This window comes from Schistocerca americana, chromosome 9 (genome assembly GCF_021461395.2).
Source record: "Schistocerca americana isolate TAMUIC-IGC-003095 chromosome 9, iqSchAmer2.1, whole genome shotgun sequence".
NCBI lineage: Eukaryota > Metazoa > Arthropoda > Insecta > Orthoptera > Acrididae > Schistocerca > Schistocerca americana.
The window spans coordinates 174,024,953-174,044,077 of record NC_060127.1 but is presented as its reverse complement, the minus strand read 5'-3'; the positions used below and the strand labels follow the sequence as shown (position 1 = coordinate 174,044,077).

General features: G+C 43.9%; 1 protein-coding gene across 1 annotated transcript in view; it reads right to left on the bottom strand.

The window, feature by feature from the left end:
• LOC124550787 (ammonium transporter Rh type A-like) overlaps positions 1-19,125 on the bottom strand; it is a 192,509-nt gene that overhangs the window by 119,002 nt on the left and 54,382 nt on the right. The window contains exon 3 of the mRNA XM_047125510.1: positions 3-153. Coding sequence (XP_046981466.1) covers positions 3-153 — 151 coding nt within the window. The remainder of the gene's footprint in view (positions 1-2; positions 154-19,125) is intronic.

The window sequence follows — 19,125 nt, the reverse complement described above, 5'->3', positions numbered from 1 at the left end:
ACCTTGATGACTCTGGTGCCGATGCGCTGGGTGGCCGTGCTGACGGCCGTCTCGATGATTCCCATCACGACCATCTGGAGGGGTGTGAGCGTTCCCAGCAGCAGGCCCGCCGATATCAGCACGGTGCACACCGTCAAGTCTGCACGCACCAAACTGCCAAACACCACACAAAAGCAAAGCTGTCACCACGAACTGTCAAGTAGGAATATTAAATACTAGTAGGCTGTAGCCACAGATGCTGTGCTTGTTATTACTTATCATCTGTTTATGGCCCTAAGCACCAAACTGAACAGCGAGCCTCTTTAACAGTTACTGCTGTAGCAAACATAAAATATAGCTTTCGTAAACAATTATAACAGTCTAGATCTCAAGGCACATTTATTCAAAGGTTTCGATCATTACGTGATCACCTTCAGACGTGCAGTTGACAGCCGATATTCAGCGTTTCCTGCTCCATACATAGTCACTGTCGATCAGAATGGCTAGGTCCGAAGACGATCATATAGTGCCGGCCGCGGTGTTCTAGCGGTTCTAGGCGCTCAGTCCGGAACCGCGCGACTGCTACGGTCGCAGGTTCGAACCCTGCCTCGGGCATGGATGTGTGAGATGTCCTTAGGTTAGTTAGGTTTAAGTAGTTCTAAGTTCTAGGGGACTCTAGGGGACTGATGACCTCAGATGTTAAGTCCCATAGTGAGAGCCATTTGAACCATTTTTGATCATGTAGTGTTCGAAACTGCTCACTTTGGGATAAATGTGCCTTGCGATCTGTTGTTGTTGTTGTTGTTGTTGTCTTCATTCCTGAGACTGGTTTGATGCAGCTCTCCATGCTACCCTATCCTGTCAAAGCTTCTTCATCTCCCAGTACTTACTGCAACCTACATCCTTTCGAATCTGCTTAGTGTATTCATCTCTTGGTCTCCCTCTAAGATTTTTACCCTCCACGCTGCCCTCCAATGCTAAACTTGTGATCCCTTCAAGCCTCAGGACATGTCCTACCAACCGATCCCTTCTTCTAGTCAAGTTGTGCCACAAACTCATCCCCAATTCTATTCAATACCTCCTCATTAGTTATGTGATCTACCCATCTAATCTTCAGCATTCTTCTGTAGCACCACATTTCGAAAGCTTCTATTCTCATCTTCTCCAAACTATTTATCGTCCATGTTTCACTTCCATACATGGTTACACTCCATACAAACACTTTCAGAAACGACTTCCTGATACTTAAATCTATATACGATGTTAACAAATTTCTCTTTTTCAGAAACGCTTTCCTTGCCATTGCCAGTCTACATTTTATCTCTTATCTACTTTGACCATCATCAGTTATTTTGCTCCCCAAATAGCAAAACACCTTTACTACTTTGAGTGTCTCATTTCCTAATCTAATTCCCTCAGCATCACCCGATTTAATTCGACTATATTCCATTATCCTCGTTTTGCTTTTGTTGATTTTCATCTTATATCCTACTTTCAAGACACTCTCCATTTCGTCCAACTGCTTTACTAAGTCTTTTGCTGTCTCTGACAAAATTACAGTGTCATCGGCAAACCTCAAAGTTTTTATTTCTTCTCCATGGATTTTAATACCTACTCCGAATTTTTCTTTCGTTTCCTCTACTGCTTGCTCAATATACAGATTGAATAACATCTGGGAGAGGCTACAACCCTGTCTCACTCCCTTCCCAACCACTTCTTCCCTTTCATGCCCCTCGACCCTTTATAAGAGCCATCTGGTTTCTGTACAAAGTGTAAACAGCCTTTCCCTCCCTGTATTTTACCCCTGCCACCTTCAGAATTTGAAAGAGAGTATTCCAGTCAACATTGTCAAAAACTTTCTCTAAGTCTGCAAATGCTGTAAAGGTAGGTTTTCCTTTCCTTAATCTTTGTTCTAAGGTAAGTCGTAAGGTCAGTATTACCTGACGCGTTCCAATATTTCTACGGAATCCATACTGATCTTCCCCGGGGTCGGTTTCTACCAGTTTTTCCATTCGTCTGTAAAGAATTCGTGTTAGCATTTTGCAGCTGTGACTTATTAAACTGATAGTTCGCTAATTTTCACGTCAACACCTGCTTTCTTTGAGATTGGAATTTCGATCTACACTGTCATAATTATTTGATACCTCCAATAGCGTTTTCAAAAACAATGAAATATAGCAGTTTCTGAATACTGCACATTAATGTACAAAGAATAGAGATATAAAGGGTGAACATTAATAAAACCGACAAAAAGCAGGAACCTGATTCCTGACTGCAAATGGAGGAAGAAAGGTCCTATGAACATATGTCCGGAAATGGACGGTGTGCGTGAACTGACAACAAATACAGAGCTGCATAGCATCCATCTTACAACAGATGTTCGAAATGTCATCAATGGGATGTAATGCACTCGTTTATACGTCGAATCACGGACTGTCGCACTCTTTCGCACATTCCGGCATCTCTCCAAATAGCGTCGTGAACACGCTGTTGAAGGGTCCGCACTTCAGGAACTGGTTCAGCATACACACGCTTTTCAGATGTTCCCAGAGGTAAAAATGCAGGCGGTTTAAGTCCGGTGATCTAGGAGAGCACGCCTCCATATCGTATCCAAAGTCCGGGGAGGGTGTTGTCGAGGTATCGGCGAACTGTAATGTGCAAGTGTGTTGGTGCTCCGTCATGTAGACGGCACAAAACCTGTCGTACTACCAAAGGCATATCTTCAGGCAGCCCAGACAGTGTGTTCCACAAGAAGTCCAGATACGTTCTTCCATCGAGGCGTTGTCGAATAATAACCGGTCCATGTATGTATCACCTGCCCACACACTGATTCTGAACCGATGATAATAGGAGGCCTGAACCATTCCCCGAGGATTGCCTGTAGCCTGCAGATGAAGATTATGCAGACTGATGATGCTAGTTCTGGTAAAGGTTTCTTCGTCGGTAAAGAGGAATGACGACAGAAATCCCGTAATTGTGATGGTCTGGTGCAAAAACCCTCGACAAAATCCTTCCGGTAGACGAAAATTTGGTGCTGATGATCTTTGCACTTGTTGCAGGTGATAAAAATACAAATAATGGTACTTTACTTACACCATGTTGGCGGGTCGTTTGCCTGAATCTTGTACTAGAGTTCTCTCAGTATCCTGTAGAAACCGGTCCTCCAAATCTGGTGTTCGCACTCTCCGTCAGCTCACTGGACGTTCGTCCGTCTGAGACGACCCACGGTGACAGAAACGCCGAAAAATGGCTTGAAATATTGTGTCAAGGTACTTGTTTTGGTATAGCAGTCCTGCCTCTCGACCGTTTCCCGTTTCCATCTGCTTGGCCATACAAAGACACCATCTCGGCTTGTTACCGACATGAATATCGGACCATTCTGCTGCTTTCAGTTATCTGGGTCAATCACACAGCCTGCAGCACACAAGGAACACACGATACGTGGCCAGAGCAACTGTCATTCATCATCGCCACATAAAGTGGCAATGATGTATTTCCGGACACGTGTTCATAGCACCTTTCTTTCTCCATTCCCAGTTGGGAATCAGTCCTCGTAGATGGTTTTATTAACGTTTACCCTCTATGTTAAAAGGTGACCATCAGTGAATTTCCCAATAGGTTGGAAATGGGGCTGACGAGTTCCCAACTGGGAATGTCTTGGAAAGGACTTTAGTTTCCAACATTCGTCTGATAATCAAGTTAAACGTCTCGAAAACGTTGGTCATAACTGGGTAGTAGTGGGACTGAAACGGTATTTATGTGTGGGTGTGTATGAGTGAGAGGGAGGGAGGGAGGGAGGGAGGAAGGGAGGGGAGGGGGAGAGAGAGAGAGAGAGAGAGAGAGAGAGAGAGAGAGAGAGAGAATTTATTAATTAAATGTTTGCTGACAGAAAGAGAAATCTAGATAGCGCAAGTGATGTAAATAGTGTAATTGTATCCAGATAACAGAAACTGATGCTGCTATTGTGACTCCTGTTTTCCTAAATTATCTGTTCCCTACTGAGCGATTGCCACTCATATTAAGAGACATTTGGCGGCGAGTAGTCTATCTCCATATTTGACGTCGGTGCTGAGGATACATGTGCGTTACATCTACCACACATTTCTACTGCCAGTGCAGGCCAGTTACATTTACGCGAGGAACTGGATAATCCATGAGGTAATTACTCCATGACAAGAAAAATGAAATTTTTTGAGGCGCAGAAACGGAAACGGTTTGACTGTGTCTCAGTCACGAAGTAAATCACTTGTGTTATTACTGTAATAACGTTGTAAGACTCTAATATTGGTTACATAAGTTACTAATAAAAGAAACTGGTTGCAGATAATTCATTACAGATTAACCTCCAGTTTCTACATTTTCAGTGCTCTAAAACGTCCACAGCGGACAAAAATTATTTACTAGTGTTAATACGAGAAAGAATAGAAAGACAAAATGTGTCGGTAACCAGATAAATGTACCTTTCCGCTTTTTCACTCAACGCAGATCATTCGAGTTTGTTAGTATCCACAAACAATATTAGCTAGCATTTTTCAAATATTTGTCCGAAAATATTTTTGATGACTGATCGCACAGGCATGGGTAGCTGCTGCATCATTTGTTTGTTTGCTCCTGTTTTCAGTATGATTTCAAAAAAAGTAGTCACCAGACGTCAACATTTTCATAACACGAGCGTAGCGTATCATCACACATTTTTATACAAATTCTTCCAATCCATATGTGGCATACAGCAAGACAGTGCTTAACAGTAATGATTAAAAACAGACTTGGTTGCAATTTTAACTTTTATATTTTTCAACTACTCGTTTCGCCTTATTTAGGCATCTTCAGGTTATCTTAATTTGGTATTTCTTTGAAGCATCCTTTAATCAGTGTAGCCAAAGGGCATCGTCGAATATATCAGGCCAACATCACCTTCGTTAAACCCAGTAAAAACTTTTCTAGATGGACGCGAGTGACACCAAGATCTGGATAACGCGTTCCCGTTCACAGGAGCATCTAGGAAAGTTTTTACTGAGTTTACCGAAGGTTATGTTGGCCTGATATATTCGACGATGCCCTTTGGCTACACTGATTAAAGGATTCTTCTAAGAAATACCAAATTAAGATAACCTGAAGATGCCTAAATAAGGCGAAACGCGTAGTTGAAAAATAAAAAAGGTTAAAATTGCAACCAAGACTGTTTTTAACAATTACAGTTTTATACACTCATTTTCAGAAAAAACAGAAGACCCTGAACGACCAGAGATACGACGTTTTTATTCACAGGACATGTTTATGAGTATATTCTGCAGACATGATTACCATTTGAACCATGTCGGCCCGCAGGTTAAAGGTCAACATCGATATCGCGGCGCAACGCCGCCTAGAGGTAAAATGTGCCTGCGGTTCCCGTTATCGCTATAAACCGAAAGTAATGGATCAGTGAGACTGGAGCAGCCGCGCAAGATGCCTCGCCGACGTATGCGCGAACCGTGCCGTCAAATCAGTGAGCTTGAAAGATGGCGCATTATTGGCATGAGAGAATGTGATGCATTCATCCGGGAAGTTACTGCTCGTGTGGAACAAAGTGTTTCGACACTGCAACGGGTATGTGCAGAATGGTTGACGGGAGGCCGTAGAACACGATGAGATGTGTCAGATCGCGTCACCCACGCCACCCCCGGGCAATATCGATACCGCATCCGAATGGAATTGCAGGGCATATCTGTGTTCTCCTTGTCTCTGGTGCAACAGTGCAACAGTGTAACACATCGTACAGTATCAGGTGTGACAGTCCGCTGTCGTTTATTACGGCATGGGTTACGTGCGCGTCGTCCACTTCTAAATGGTTCAAATGGCTCTCAGCACTATGGGTCTTAACATCTGAGGTCATCAGTCGCCTGGACTTAGAACACCAACACTGGCCATTAAAATTGCTACACCACGAAGATGACGTGCTACAGACGCTAGATTTAACCGACAGGAAGAAGATGCTCTGATGTGCAAATGATTAGCTTTTCAGAGCATTCACACAAGGTTGGCGCCGGTGGCGACACCTACAATGTGCTGACATGAGGAAAGTTTCCGACACGTTACTCATACACAAATAGCAGTTGACCGGCGTTGCCTCGTGATACGTTGTTGTGAGGCACCGTGTAAGGAGGATAAATGCGTTCCATCACGTTTCCGACTTTGATGAAGGTTGGATTGTAGCCTATCGCGATTGCGGTTTATCGTATCGCGACATTGCTACTCGCGTCGGTCGAGATCCAATGACTGTTAGCAGAATATGCAATCGGTGGGTTCAGGAGGGCAAAACGGAACGCCGTGCTGTATCCCAACGGCCTCGTATCACTAGCAGTCGAGATGACAGGATCTTATCCGCATGGCTGTACCGGATCGTGCAGCCACGTCTCGATCCCTGAGTCAACACATGGGGACGTTTGTAAGTCAACAACCATCTGCACGAACAGTTCGACGATGTTTGCAGCAGCATGGACTATCAGCTCGGAGACCATTGCTGCATCACAGACAGGAGCGCCAGCAATGGTGTACTCAACGACGATCCTGGGTGCACGAATGGCAAAACGTCATTTTTTCGGATGAATCCAGGTTCTGTTTACAGCATCATGATGGTCGCATCCGTGTTTGGCGACATCGCGGTGAACGCACATTGGAAGCGTGTATTCGTCATCGCCATACTGGCGTATCACCCGACATGATGGTATGGGATGCCAATGGTTACACGTCTCGGTCGCCTCTTGTTCGAATTGAAGGCACTTTGAACAGGGGACGTTACATTTCAGATGTGTTACGACCCGTGGCTCTACCCTTCGTTCGATCCCTGCGAAACCCAACATTTCAGCAGGATAATGCACGACCGCATGTTCCAGGTCCTGTATGGGCCTTTCTGGATACAGAAAATGTTCGACTGCTGCCCTGGCCAGCACATTCTCCAGATCTCTCACCAAATGAAAACGTCTGGTCAATGGTGGTCGAGCAACTGGTTCGTCACAATACGCCAGTCACTACTCTTGATTAACTGTGGTATCGTGTTGAAGCTGCATGGTCATCTGTACCTGTATACGCTATCCAAGCTCTGTTTGACTCAATGTCCAGGCATATCAAGGCCTTTTATTACGGCCAGAAGTGGTTGTTCTGGATACGGATTTCTCAGGATCTATGCACCCAAATTGCGTGAAAATGTAATCACATGAGAGTTTTAGTATAATATATTTATCCAATGAATACCCGTTTATCATCTGCATTTCTTCTTGGTGAAGCAATTTTAATGGCCAGTAGTCTACTTAAACCTAACTAACCTAAGGACATCACACACATCCACGCTCGAGGCAGGACTCGAACCTGCGACCGTAACAGCAGCGCTGTTCTGGTCCGCTCGGCCACAGCGGTCGGCCCGTCAACTTCTCCACCTACCCTTGCCGAATGTGCAGAAATATGTCAGACGGCAATGGTGTATGGAAAGACATCATTGAGGACAAGAATGGTATCGGATACGGTTTTCGGACGAATCCGGATTCTGTTTGTCAGAAAATGATTTCCGCATTTTGATTCGCTGCAGACAGTTGCAGGGACATCACAGTGACTACATTCGCACAAGATTACAGTGTGAACTCAAGGTCTTATGACGTGGAGTGCTATTGGGTTCAACCACCAACGCAGCCGATGCGTGTCGACGGTATTTTGATCAGTGTGACGTTAATGATATCCTGCGACCCGTAGCTGTACCCTTTCCGGATAACACCACAGACGCCATTTTTCAGCAAGACAATGCACAACCACAAGTCGCTGCACCAACACACGACTTCCTAGTGTCAAAGGATGTCAGCGTTTTGCCCTGGCCTGCCAGATCACCAGACTTATCGTCAATCGAAAATGTGTGGGATTCGGTGAAACGACGCATGCAGCACTGTGACCCAATACCAACCACCACAGACGAACTTTCGAACCGAGTGAATGCAGCATGGATGGCTATACCACTGGACGCCATTGACGCCTCATACGCGTCGATGCCATCAGGCACGGGACAAGTTAACAGGGCCAATAGCGGACCCTGTGCCTACTAGGCAACAGGACACTTGCTGAATCGAGGTGACTGGAATGCTGATCATTTCTGCAGAACATACTAAAATACATGTCCTGTAAATATGAACGTCCTACCTCTAGACATTCAACGTGTTCTGTTTTTCTTTCTCTTTTTTTTCTTTCCTTTATTGTTATTTCATTCCCCTGCCCCCTATGGGCAGGGGAGGGCTGTCAGCGGCACAATCCGCCGCTCTTCAGCCGAGTGACATGACAACTAAGACAAGAATAAAATGTTACATATATAAGCCGATTAAAAAGGTGAACATGAAACAGAGTGAGGGGAGATAATAGAGGTAAAAATACACTGACATGGAGATGTTTATGGGGGGACAATTAAAATAGTCATCAGGAAGTTAAAAAACACAGTTGGCGATTCTTAAAACACAAAGAAGACACTGAATGCACATGCACAGGTTAAAAGTCGGCCACAGTATTAAAAACACTCCAGAACAACCACTTAAAACCCACTTGGAGCACACACGATGAAGAATAAAACTGCCAGGTGGGACCTGCCGAGGGAGAGGCTGGAGAGGATGGATAAGGAGGGGAGAGCAAGGGGCAGCAAACGAGGCGGCGGGATGAAGAGAGTAGGGGCGTCAGCGTGTACACTAAGAGGCAGGAGACACGTGGGGCGGAAGATGAAGAGGGAAGACGAGGCAGGAGGGAGTGCAGAGACACTGAAAGGGCGCACAAGAGAGGGAGGGGTGTAGGAGGGGAAAGCCGCTCAGGAGAAGGGAGGGGGAGGAGAGGGAGCTCTGAGGAGGAGGCAGGAAGATGCGGTTAGAGTTGGTAGAAAGGGTAGATGTCAGGGCGAAGCTCATCATCCGGGAGGGGTAGGTGGTGGAATTGCATTGGGAAAGGAGGTGGAGGGTGTGAAGATGGAGAGAGGGGTGGGACACAGAAGGTGGGGGAAGGGGACGAGGACATAGAGGATGTGCGTGGGAGATGGAAGGTGGATGTGGAAGGCGAGGCGCAGCATATGGCGTTCGAGGATTTGTAGGGCTTTAGAGAACAGGGGAGGGGCGGAAATCCAAGCTACGCTGGCATAACAGAGGATGGGGGGGGGGGGGGGGGATCAAGGATTTGTAGGTGTGAAGGATGGTGGAAGGATGCAGACCCCAGGCGGAGGTGGTGGTGAGGTTTGTGTTGGATGATAAGGAGATGGGGAGTGCAGGTGAGGTGGCAGTCGAGTGTGAGGCCAAGGTATTTGAGGTTTGGAGTGAGGTGGATAGCACGGCCTTAAATGGTGAGGTAGAAATCATGGAGGTGGAAGGAGCGGGTGGTGCGGCCTTTGATGGTCGCCTGTTTTTTTTCTTCTCACCATATGTGTATTATAAATGTGAATGCATATAGAGACGTATTATACAATCAAAACGTTTGAAACCAAAATTCATAGAAAAATTGTTTTGCGATAAGTAATGCAGTATAAGTACAATCCTGTGTCAAGGAAGTCTTTCGACTTTTAAGACCGTGAAGTTACTATATTCACACAAAGAAAAACTGATATGTCATAAAGACAGCTAGCAGACTAACGTTTATAGTGACTCTCAATATGCGTAAGGAACATCGCTTACGCCAGACGGCGTGTAAACGGTAGTGCTGTAGCTCGCTAATACTCTTTAACAAGACTTATTTTACAACAAGGGCAAAATTTATTTACACTAATTTAAAGTAGTGTTTTATGCGGAATAAAACAAATTTTGTAAGAGAAGTAGTAAAAGATAAAAGAGTAAAAGAAAAAAAATCAGACCTCAGCATCCTATTTGACTCTACATGCACGTCACAAATGAAACGGAAGATAGTACATTTGTACTAATCTCAACAGCAAAATAGAACTTAAGCTTGTTGTTGTTGTTGTGGTCTTCAGTCCTGAGACTGGTTTGCTGCAGCTCTCCATGCTACTCTATCCTGTGCAAGCTTCTTCATCTCCTAATACTTACTGCAACCTACATCCTTCTGAATCTGCATAGCGTATTCATCTCTTGGTGTCCCTCTACGATTTTTACCCTCCACGCTGCCCTCCAATGCTAAGTTTGTGATCCCTTGATACCTCAGAACATGTCCTATTAACCGGTCCCTTCTTCTTGTGAAGTTGTGCCACAAACTCCTCTTCTTCCCAATCCTATTCAATATCTCCTCATTAGTTATGTGATCAACTTAAGCTTACAGCTCATCAAAATACTAGTACAGGTAATAGACAACATTTCTTCAGTCACCACTTTCACTCCATCAAACGTAAGCGAGGTTACCTATGCGATGTTAACGGCCTCTAGAGTTTCTATGTTCATTCGTCTACTAGTTGTGTATTTGTCATATTAGTTTTCTCTCCGATTTTGCACAGAACTTCCTCATTCCTTACCTTATCAGTCCACCTAATTTTCGACATTAGTCCGTAGCACTACAGCTCAAATGCATCGATTCTCTTCTGTTACGGTTTTCCACAGTCCATGTTTCACTTCCATATACGAGGTGCATTCAAGTTCTAAGGCCTTCGATTTTTTTTCTAATTAACTACTCACCCGAAATCGATGAAACTGGCGTTACTTCTCAACGTAATCGCCCTGCAGACGTACACATTTTTCACAACGCTGACGCCATGATTCCATGGCAGCGGCGAACGCTTCTTTAGGGGTCTGTTTTGACCACTGGAAAATCGCTGAGGCAATAGCAGCACGGCTGGTGAATGTGCGACCACGGAGAGTGTCTTTCATTGTTGGAAAAAGCCAAAAGTCACTAGGAGCCAGGTCAGGTGAGTAGGAAGCATGAGGAATCACTTCAAAGTTGTTATCACGAAGAAACTGTTGCGTAACGTTAGCTCGATGTGCGGGTGCGTTGTCTCGGTGAAACAGCACACACGCAGCCCTTCCCGGACGTTTTTGTTGCAGTGCAGGAAGGAATTTGTTCTTCAAAACATTTTCGTAGGATGCACCTGTTACCGTAGTGCCCTTTGGAATGCAATGGGTAAGGATTACGCCCTCGCTGTCCCAGAACATGGACACCATCATTTTTTCAGCACTGGCGGTTACCCGAAATTTTTTTGGTGGCGGTGAATCTGTGTGCTTCCATTGAGCTGACTGGCGCTTTGTTTCTGGATTGAAAAATGGCATCCACATCTCATCCATTGTCACAACCGACGAAAAGGAAGTCCCATTCGTGCTGTCGTTGCGCGTCAACATTGCTCGGCAACGTGCCACACGGGCAGCCATGTGGTCGTCCGTCAGCATTCGTGGCACCCACCTGGATGACACTTTTCGCATTTTCAGGTCGTCATGCAGGACTGTGTGCACAGAACCCACAGAAATGCCAAATCTAGAGGCGATCTGTTCAACAGTCATTCGGCGATCCCCCAAAACAATTCTCTCCACTTTCTCGATCGTGTCGTCAGACCGGCTTGTGCAAGCCCGAGGTTGTTTCGGTTTGTTGTCACACGATGTTCTGCCTTCATTAAACTGTCGCACTCACAAACGCACTTTCCATAACTCCATCACCATATGTCTCCTTCAACTGTCGATGAATTTCAATTGGTTTCACACCACGCAAATTCAGAAAACGAATGATTGCATGCTGTGCAAGTAAGGAAAACGTCGCCATATTAAGTATTTAAAACAGTTCTCATTCTCGCCGCTGGCGGTAAAATTGCAACTGTCGTACGGTGTTGCCATCTCTGGGACGTATTGACAATGCATGCGGCCTCATTTTAAAACAATGTGCATTGTTTCTATCTCTTTCCAGTCCGGAGGAAAAAAATCGGAGGCGTTAGAACTTGAATGCACCTCGTAAAGCTGTGTTCCATACGTACGTTCTCAGAAATTTCTTCCTCAAGTTAAGGTGGGTATTTGATGTTAGTACACTTCTCTTGGCCAGGAATACCCTTTTCGCCAATGCTAGTCTGCTTTTGATGTCCTCCTTGCTCCGCCCGTCGTTGGTTATTTTACTGCCTAGGTAGCAGAATTGCTTACCTTCATCTACTTCGTGACCATCAATCCTAAAGTTAAGTTTCCCACTATTCTCAATTCTGCTACTTCTCATTACTTACATCTTTCTTCGATTTAGTTTCAATTCATATTCTATACTCATTAGCAGCAGATCTTGTAATTCTTCTTCACATTCATTGAGTATAGCAATGTATCAGCGAATCGTATTATTTATGTCCTTTCACCTAGAATTTTAATTCCAGTCCTAAACCTTTCTTTTCTTAAATCACTGCTCCTTCGATGTACAGATTGAAAAATAGGGGCGAAAGACTACATTCCTGCCTTACACACTTTTTAATCCAAGCACTTCGGTCTTGGTCGTCGAATCTTATTATTACCTCTTAACTCTTGAACATATATTGTATGTTACCCTTCTCTCCCTATAGCTTACCCTATTTTCCTCAGAATTTCGAACATATTGCACCATTTGACACTGCCGAACGCCAGGTCATCAAGTCCTATGATCTTGTCTTGATTTTCCTTTAGCCTTGCTCCCATTATCAACTTCAATTTCAGAATTGCCTCTCTGGTGCCTTTACCTTTTCAAAAGCCGAACTGATCCTCATCTAGCACATCTTAAGTTTTCTTTTCCATTTTTCTGTATATTACTCTTGTAAGCAGCTTCGATGCATGAGCTGTTAAGCTGATTGTGCGATAATTCTCGCACTTGTCAGCTCTTGCCGTCTTCGGAATTGTGTGGATGATGCTTTTCCGAAAGTCAGATTTTATATCGCCAGACTCATATATTCTACACCCACCGTCAAAAGTCGTTTTGTTGCCACTTCCCCCAATGATTTGAGAAATTCTAATGGAATGTTACCTTTCTCTTCTGCCTTATTTGGTTTTCAGTCCTTAAAATGCTCTTTTGAATTCTGATTCTAATACTGGATCCACAATGTCTTCTAAATCGACTGCTGTTTTTTCTTCTGTCACATCAGACTAATCTTCCCCTTCATACAGGCTTTCTTTGTATTCTTTCCACCTATCTGCTCTCTCCTCTGCATTTAGCAGTGGGGTTCTCGTTGCACCCTTTATGTTATCACCCTTGTTTTTAATATCACCGAAGGATGTTTTGACTTTCCTGTATGCTGAGTCTATCCTTCCGACAATCGTTTTTGCCGGCCGGGGTGGCCGAGCGCTTATAGCCGCTACAGTCTGGAACCGTGCGACCGATACGGTCGCAGGTTCGAATCTTGCCTCGGACATGGATGTGTTTGATGTCCTTAGGATAGTTAGGTTTAAGTAGTTCTAAGTTCTAGGGGACTGAAAGTGCTCAGAGCCATTTGAACCATTTGACAATCATTTCTTTTCGATTCCTTCTCATTTTTTGTGCAGCCATTTCGTCTTAGCTTCCCTGCACTTCCTATTTATTTCATTTCTCAGTGACTTGTATTTCCGTATTCCTGAGTTTACCGTAGCTTTTTTTTTCTTTTTTGTACTTCCTCCTTTCATCGATCAACTGAAGCATTTGTCCTGGTACCCATGGTTTCTTCTTGTATTTCCGTATTTTTGAGTTTCCCGGAATTTTTTTTCTTTTTTGTACTTCCTCCTTTCATCAATCAACTGCAGTATTTGTTCTGGTACCCAGGGTTTCTTCGCAGTTACATTCTTTGTACCTATGTTTTTCTTACCCACGCCTGTGATGGCCTTTTTAGAGATGTCCGTCCATTCCTCTTCAATTTTACTGCACACTGAGCTATACAATACTGCTGTATCTGTAACGTTAGAGAACATCAAGCGTATCTCGTCATTGCTTAGTACTTTCGTATCCCACTTTTTTGGGTATTGATTCTTCCTGACTAATGTCTTAATGACTTAATGACTTCAGCCTACTCTTCATCACTACTACATTGTGATCTGGGTATATATCTGCTCTTGGGTTCGCATTACAATCCATATCTGATTTCGGAATCTCTGTTTGATCATGAAGTAATATAACTGAAATCTTCGCGTATCACATGGTCTTTTCCAAGTATACCTCCTCCTCTTGTGATTCTTGAAGACAGTATTCGCTATTAATAGCCGAAATTTATTACAGAACTCAATTAGTTTTTCTCAACTCTCACTCCTTTACCCTATCCTATATTCTCCTGTAATCTTTTCTTCTACGCTTTCTCCTATAACCACATTCCAGTCCCTCACTACCATTAGATTTTCGTCTACCTTTACATACGCTATTACCCTTTCAATATCCTCATATACTTTCTCTATCTCTTCATCTTCAGCTTGCGACGTTGGCATGTATACGTGAACTAACTGTTCAGTCACTCTCTGCCCTACCTTCTTATTCATAACCACTCCTGTTACACCATTTTACGCTGCTGTTGATATTACCCTATACTCATCTGACCAGAAATCCGTGTGTTCTTTACACTTCAATTCACTGATCCCTTACCATATCTAGAAGGATCCGTTCATTCCCCTTTCCAGATTATGTAGTTTCCCTACGACGTTCAAGCTTCAGATATTCCACGACCCAACTCTACTATCTGGTGAGCAAGACATATGAGACAGGCGAAATACCCTCAGACTTCAAGTAGAATATAATAATTCCAATCCCTAAGAAAGCAGGTGTTGACAGATGTAAAAATTATCGAACTATCAGTTTAATAAGTCACAGCTGCAAAATACTAACGCGAATTTTTTGCAGACGAATGGAAAAACTGGTAGAAGTCGACCTCGGGGAAGATCAGTTTGGATTCCGTAGAAAGGTTGGAACACGTGAGGCGATACTGACCTTATGACTTATCTTAGAAGAAAGATTAAGGAAAGGCAAACCTACGTTTCTAGCATTTGCAGACTTAGAGAAAGCTTTTAACAACATTGACTGGAATACTCTCTTTCAAATTCTGAAGGTGGCAGGGGTAAAATACAGGGAGCGAAAGGCTATTTACAACTTGTACAGTAACCAGATGGCAGTTATAAGAGGCGAGGGGCATGAAAGGGAAGCAGTGGTTGGGAAGGGAGTGAGACAGGGTTGTAGCCTCTCCCCGATGTTGTTCAATCTGTATATTGAGCAAGCAGTAAAGGAAACAAAAGAAAAATTCGGAGTAGGAATTAAAATGCATGGAGAAGAATGTAAAACTTTGAGGTTCGCCGATGACATTGTAATTCTGTCAAAGACAGCAGAGGAGCTGCAAGAGCAGCTGAACGGAATGGACAGTGTCTTGAAAGGAGGATATAAGATGAACATCAACAAAAGCAAAGCGAGGATAATGGAATGTAGTCGAATTAAATCGGGTGATGCTGCGGGAATTAGATTAGGAAATGAGATGCTTAAAGTAGTAAACGAGTTTTGCTATTTGGGGAGCAAAATTTCTGATGATGGCCGAAGTAGAGAGGATATAAAATGAAAACTGGCAATGGCAAGGAAAGCGTTTCTGAAGAAGAGAAATTTGTTAATATCGAGTATAGATTTAAGTGTCAGGAAGTCGTTTCTGAAAGTATTTGTATGGATTGTAGTCATAGTGAAACGTGGACGATAAATAGTTTGGATAAGAAGAGAGTAGAAGCTTTCGAAATATGGTGCTACAGAAGAATGCTGAAGATTAGATGGGTAGATCACATAACTAATGAGGAGATATTGAATAGAATTGGAGAGAAGAGAAATTTATGGCACAACTTGACTAGAATAAGGGATCGGTTGGCAGGACATGTTCTGAGGCATCAAGGAATCACCAATTTAGTATTGGAGGGCAGCGTGGAGGGTAAAAATCGTAGAGGGAGACCAAGAGATGAATACACTAAACAGATTCAGAAGGATGTAGGTTGTAGTAGGTACTGGGAGATGAAGAATCTTGCACAGGATTGAGTAGCATGGAGAGCTGCATCAAACCAGTCTCTGGACTGAAGACCGCAACAACAACAACAAGGCAGTTTCGCACCCCAAAGGACAAGAGAGTGCCCTGAACCTCTCACCGTCCCTCTGCCCTCTTTGACAAGGCCGTTGGCAGAACGAAGGTGACTTCTTATGGCGGAAGTCTTCCGACGATTATTAATCAATATTTAAGCAATGACTGGTTTACAACACGGGACCGACGACGTTTTAATTAGTAATCAAACACGATACCCTTTTTCTTGTTGGGTGCGTGCGGGGTACGGTTAGTAGCCGTTCGAATCGCAAAAAAACATGTTCCAAAACACGGGATCGAAACTAGGGACTGTTATACCTTATGTCTAACACTGCCCCAGCTTTTTTTTATGGGATCAGGTCATGGGCTGGCGGAGGCAGATTGGGCAGGGGTCAAAAAAATGCGAGGCCTGGCCACAGTGTCCTCGTCCTCACTTTTCTGGGAATGTGGTCCAAGGTATGATATGTTTCGTTTTAATTTTTTTTTTTTTATTTGTGACTATTGATTTTCTTTTTTTAATTTTTTTATTTTTATTTGTGGCTATTGATTTTCTTGCCTTTCATTGGAGCAAAACACAGCATACAGAAACTAGAGGTATCATTCGACGCGTCTAAACGTAGAAACGGCTCCGAACGCCGTCTAGATTTAGAGAGTTCACAAACAAAAAATGAATGGGCCATGGGTGCACTTGTGGTAACACCTGTCTACTTCCTGTTACAATGTGTCAGCGTTTTTAGAATCGTATTAAAAAATCATTAAAGTGAGGACGCCTCACTTAAGACTTTCAGTCGTACTTACAATATTTCTTTGTTGATTCTGACAGGTTTGAAAGTCTAAATTGCTTGAACTTAACATATGTCGGCTGTGTTATATTTGGTGATCAAAAACTCGGTATAAATTTGAAAACTGAATAAATCACGGAATAATGTAGACAGAGAGGTACAAATTGACACACATGCTTGGAATGACATGAGGTTTTATTAGAACAAAAAAAAATGCATAAGTTCAAAAACATGTCCGACAGATCGCGCTTCATCTGATCACAATAGTTAATTAGCATAACAAAGTAAGACAAAGCAAAGATGATGTTCTTTACAGGAAATGCTTAATGTCTCCACCATCATTCCTCAACAATAGCTGTAGTCGAGGGATAATGTTGTGAACAGCACTGTAAAGCATGTCCGGAGTTATGGTGAGGCATTGGCGTCGGATGTTGTCTTTCAGCATCCCTAGAGATGTCGCTCGATCACGACACACATGCGACTTCAAGTAACCCCAAAGCCAATAATCGCACGGACTGAGGTCTTGGGACCAGGGAGGCCAAGCATGAGGAAAGTGGCGGCTGAGCACACGATCATCACCAAACGACCGAGCGAGGTGGCGCAGTGGTTAGCACACTGGACTCGCAATCGGGAGGACGACGGTTCAATCCCGTCTCCGGCCATCCTGATTTAGGTTTTCCGTGATTTCCCTAAATCGTTTCAGGCAAATGCCGGGATGGTCCCTTTGAAAGGGCACGGCCGATTTCCTTCCCACTCCTTCCCTAACCCGAGCTTGCGCTCCGTCTCTAATGACCTCGTTGTCGACGGGACGTTAAGCACTAACCACCACCACCATCACCAAACGACGCGCGCAAGAGATCATTCACGTGTGTAGCAAATTATACCCGTGGCCTAGGGGTAGCGTCTTTGATTCATAATCAAAACGTCTTCGGTCCCGGGTTCGATCCCCGCCACTGCATAAATTTTGATAAATAATCAGCATTGGCGGCCGAAGACTTCCGGCATAAGAAGTCAGCCTCATTCTGCCAACGGCCTTGTCAAAGAGGGCGGAGGAGCGGATAGAGGTTCAGGGCACTCTCTTGTCCTAGGGGTGGGAAATTGCCCCTACAGGCGGAAGAATCAGCAATTATCAACGACATGAGGATGCAGAAAGCAATGGAAACCACTGCATTAAAGACACGTAACGTGTATCCACAGGAGATGTGGCCTGTAATTGAAGAAGTGTCATGATGATCTCTCCATTGGCAAAGGATTCCGGAATAGTCCCCCATTCGGATCTCCGGGAGGGGACTGCCAAGGGGGAGGTTACCATGAGTAAAAGATTGAATAATCAACGAAAGGATAACTTTCTACGAGTCGGGGCGTGGAATGTCAGAAGCTTGAACGTGGTAGAGAAACTAGAAAATCTGAAAAGGGAAATGCAAAGGCTCAATCTAGATATAGTAGGGGTCAGTAAAGTGAAGTGGAAGGAAGACAAGGATTTCTGGTCAGATGAGTATCGGGTAATATCAACAGCAGCAGAAAATGGTATAACAGGTATAAGATTCGTTATGAATAGGAAGGTAGGGCAGAGGGTGTGTTACTGTGAACAGTTCAGTGACCGGGTTGTTCTAATCAGAATCGACAGCAGACCAACACCGACAACGATAGTTCAGGTATACATGCCGACGTCGCAAGCTGAAGATGAACAGATAGAGAAAGTGTATGAGGATATTGAAAGGGTAATGCAGTATGTAAAGGGGGACGAAAATCTAATAGTCATGGGCGACTGGAATGCAGTTGTAGGGGAAGGGGTAGAAGAAAAGGTTACAGGAGGATATGGGCTTGGGACAAGGAATGAAAGAGGAGAAAGACTAATTGAGTTCTGTAACAAGTTTCAGCTAGTAATAGCGAATACCCTGTTCAAGAATCACAAGAGGAGGAGGTATACTTGGAAAAGGCCGGGAGATACGGGAAGATTTCAATTAGGTTACATCATGGTCAGACAGAGACTCCGAAATCAGATACTGGATTGTAAGGCGTACCCAGGAACAGATATAGACTCAGATCACAATATAGTAGTAATGAAGAGTAGGCTGAAGTTCAAGACATTAGTCAGGAAGAATCAATACGCAAAGAAGTGGGATACGGAAGTACTAAGGAATGACGAGATACGTTTGAAGTTCTCTAACGCTATAGATACAGCAATAAGGAATAGCGCAGTAGGCAGTACAGTTGAAGAGGAATGGACATCTCTAAAAAGGGCCATCACAGAGGTTGGGAAGGAAAACGTAGGTACAAAGAAGGTAGCTGCGAAGAAACCATGGGTAACAGAAGAAATACTTCAGTTGATTGATGAAAGAAGGAAGTACAAACATGTTCCGGGAAAATCAGGAATACAGAAATACAAGTCGCTGAGGAATGAAATAAATAGGAAGTGCAGGGAAGCTAAGACGAAATGGCTGCAGGAAA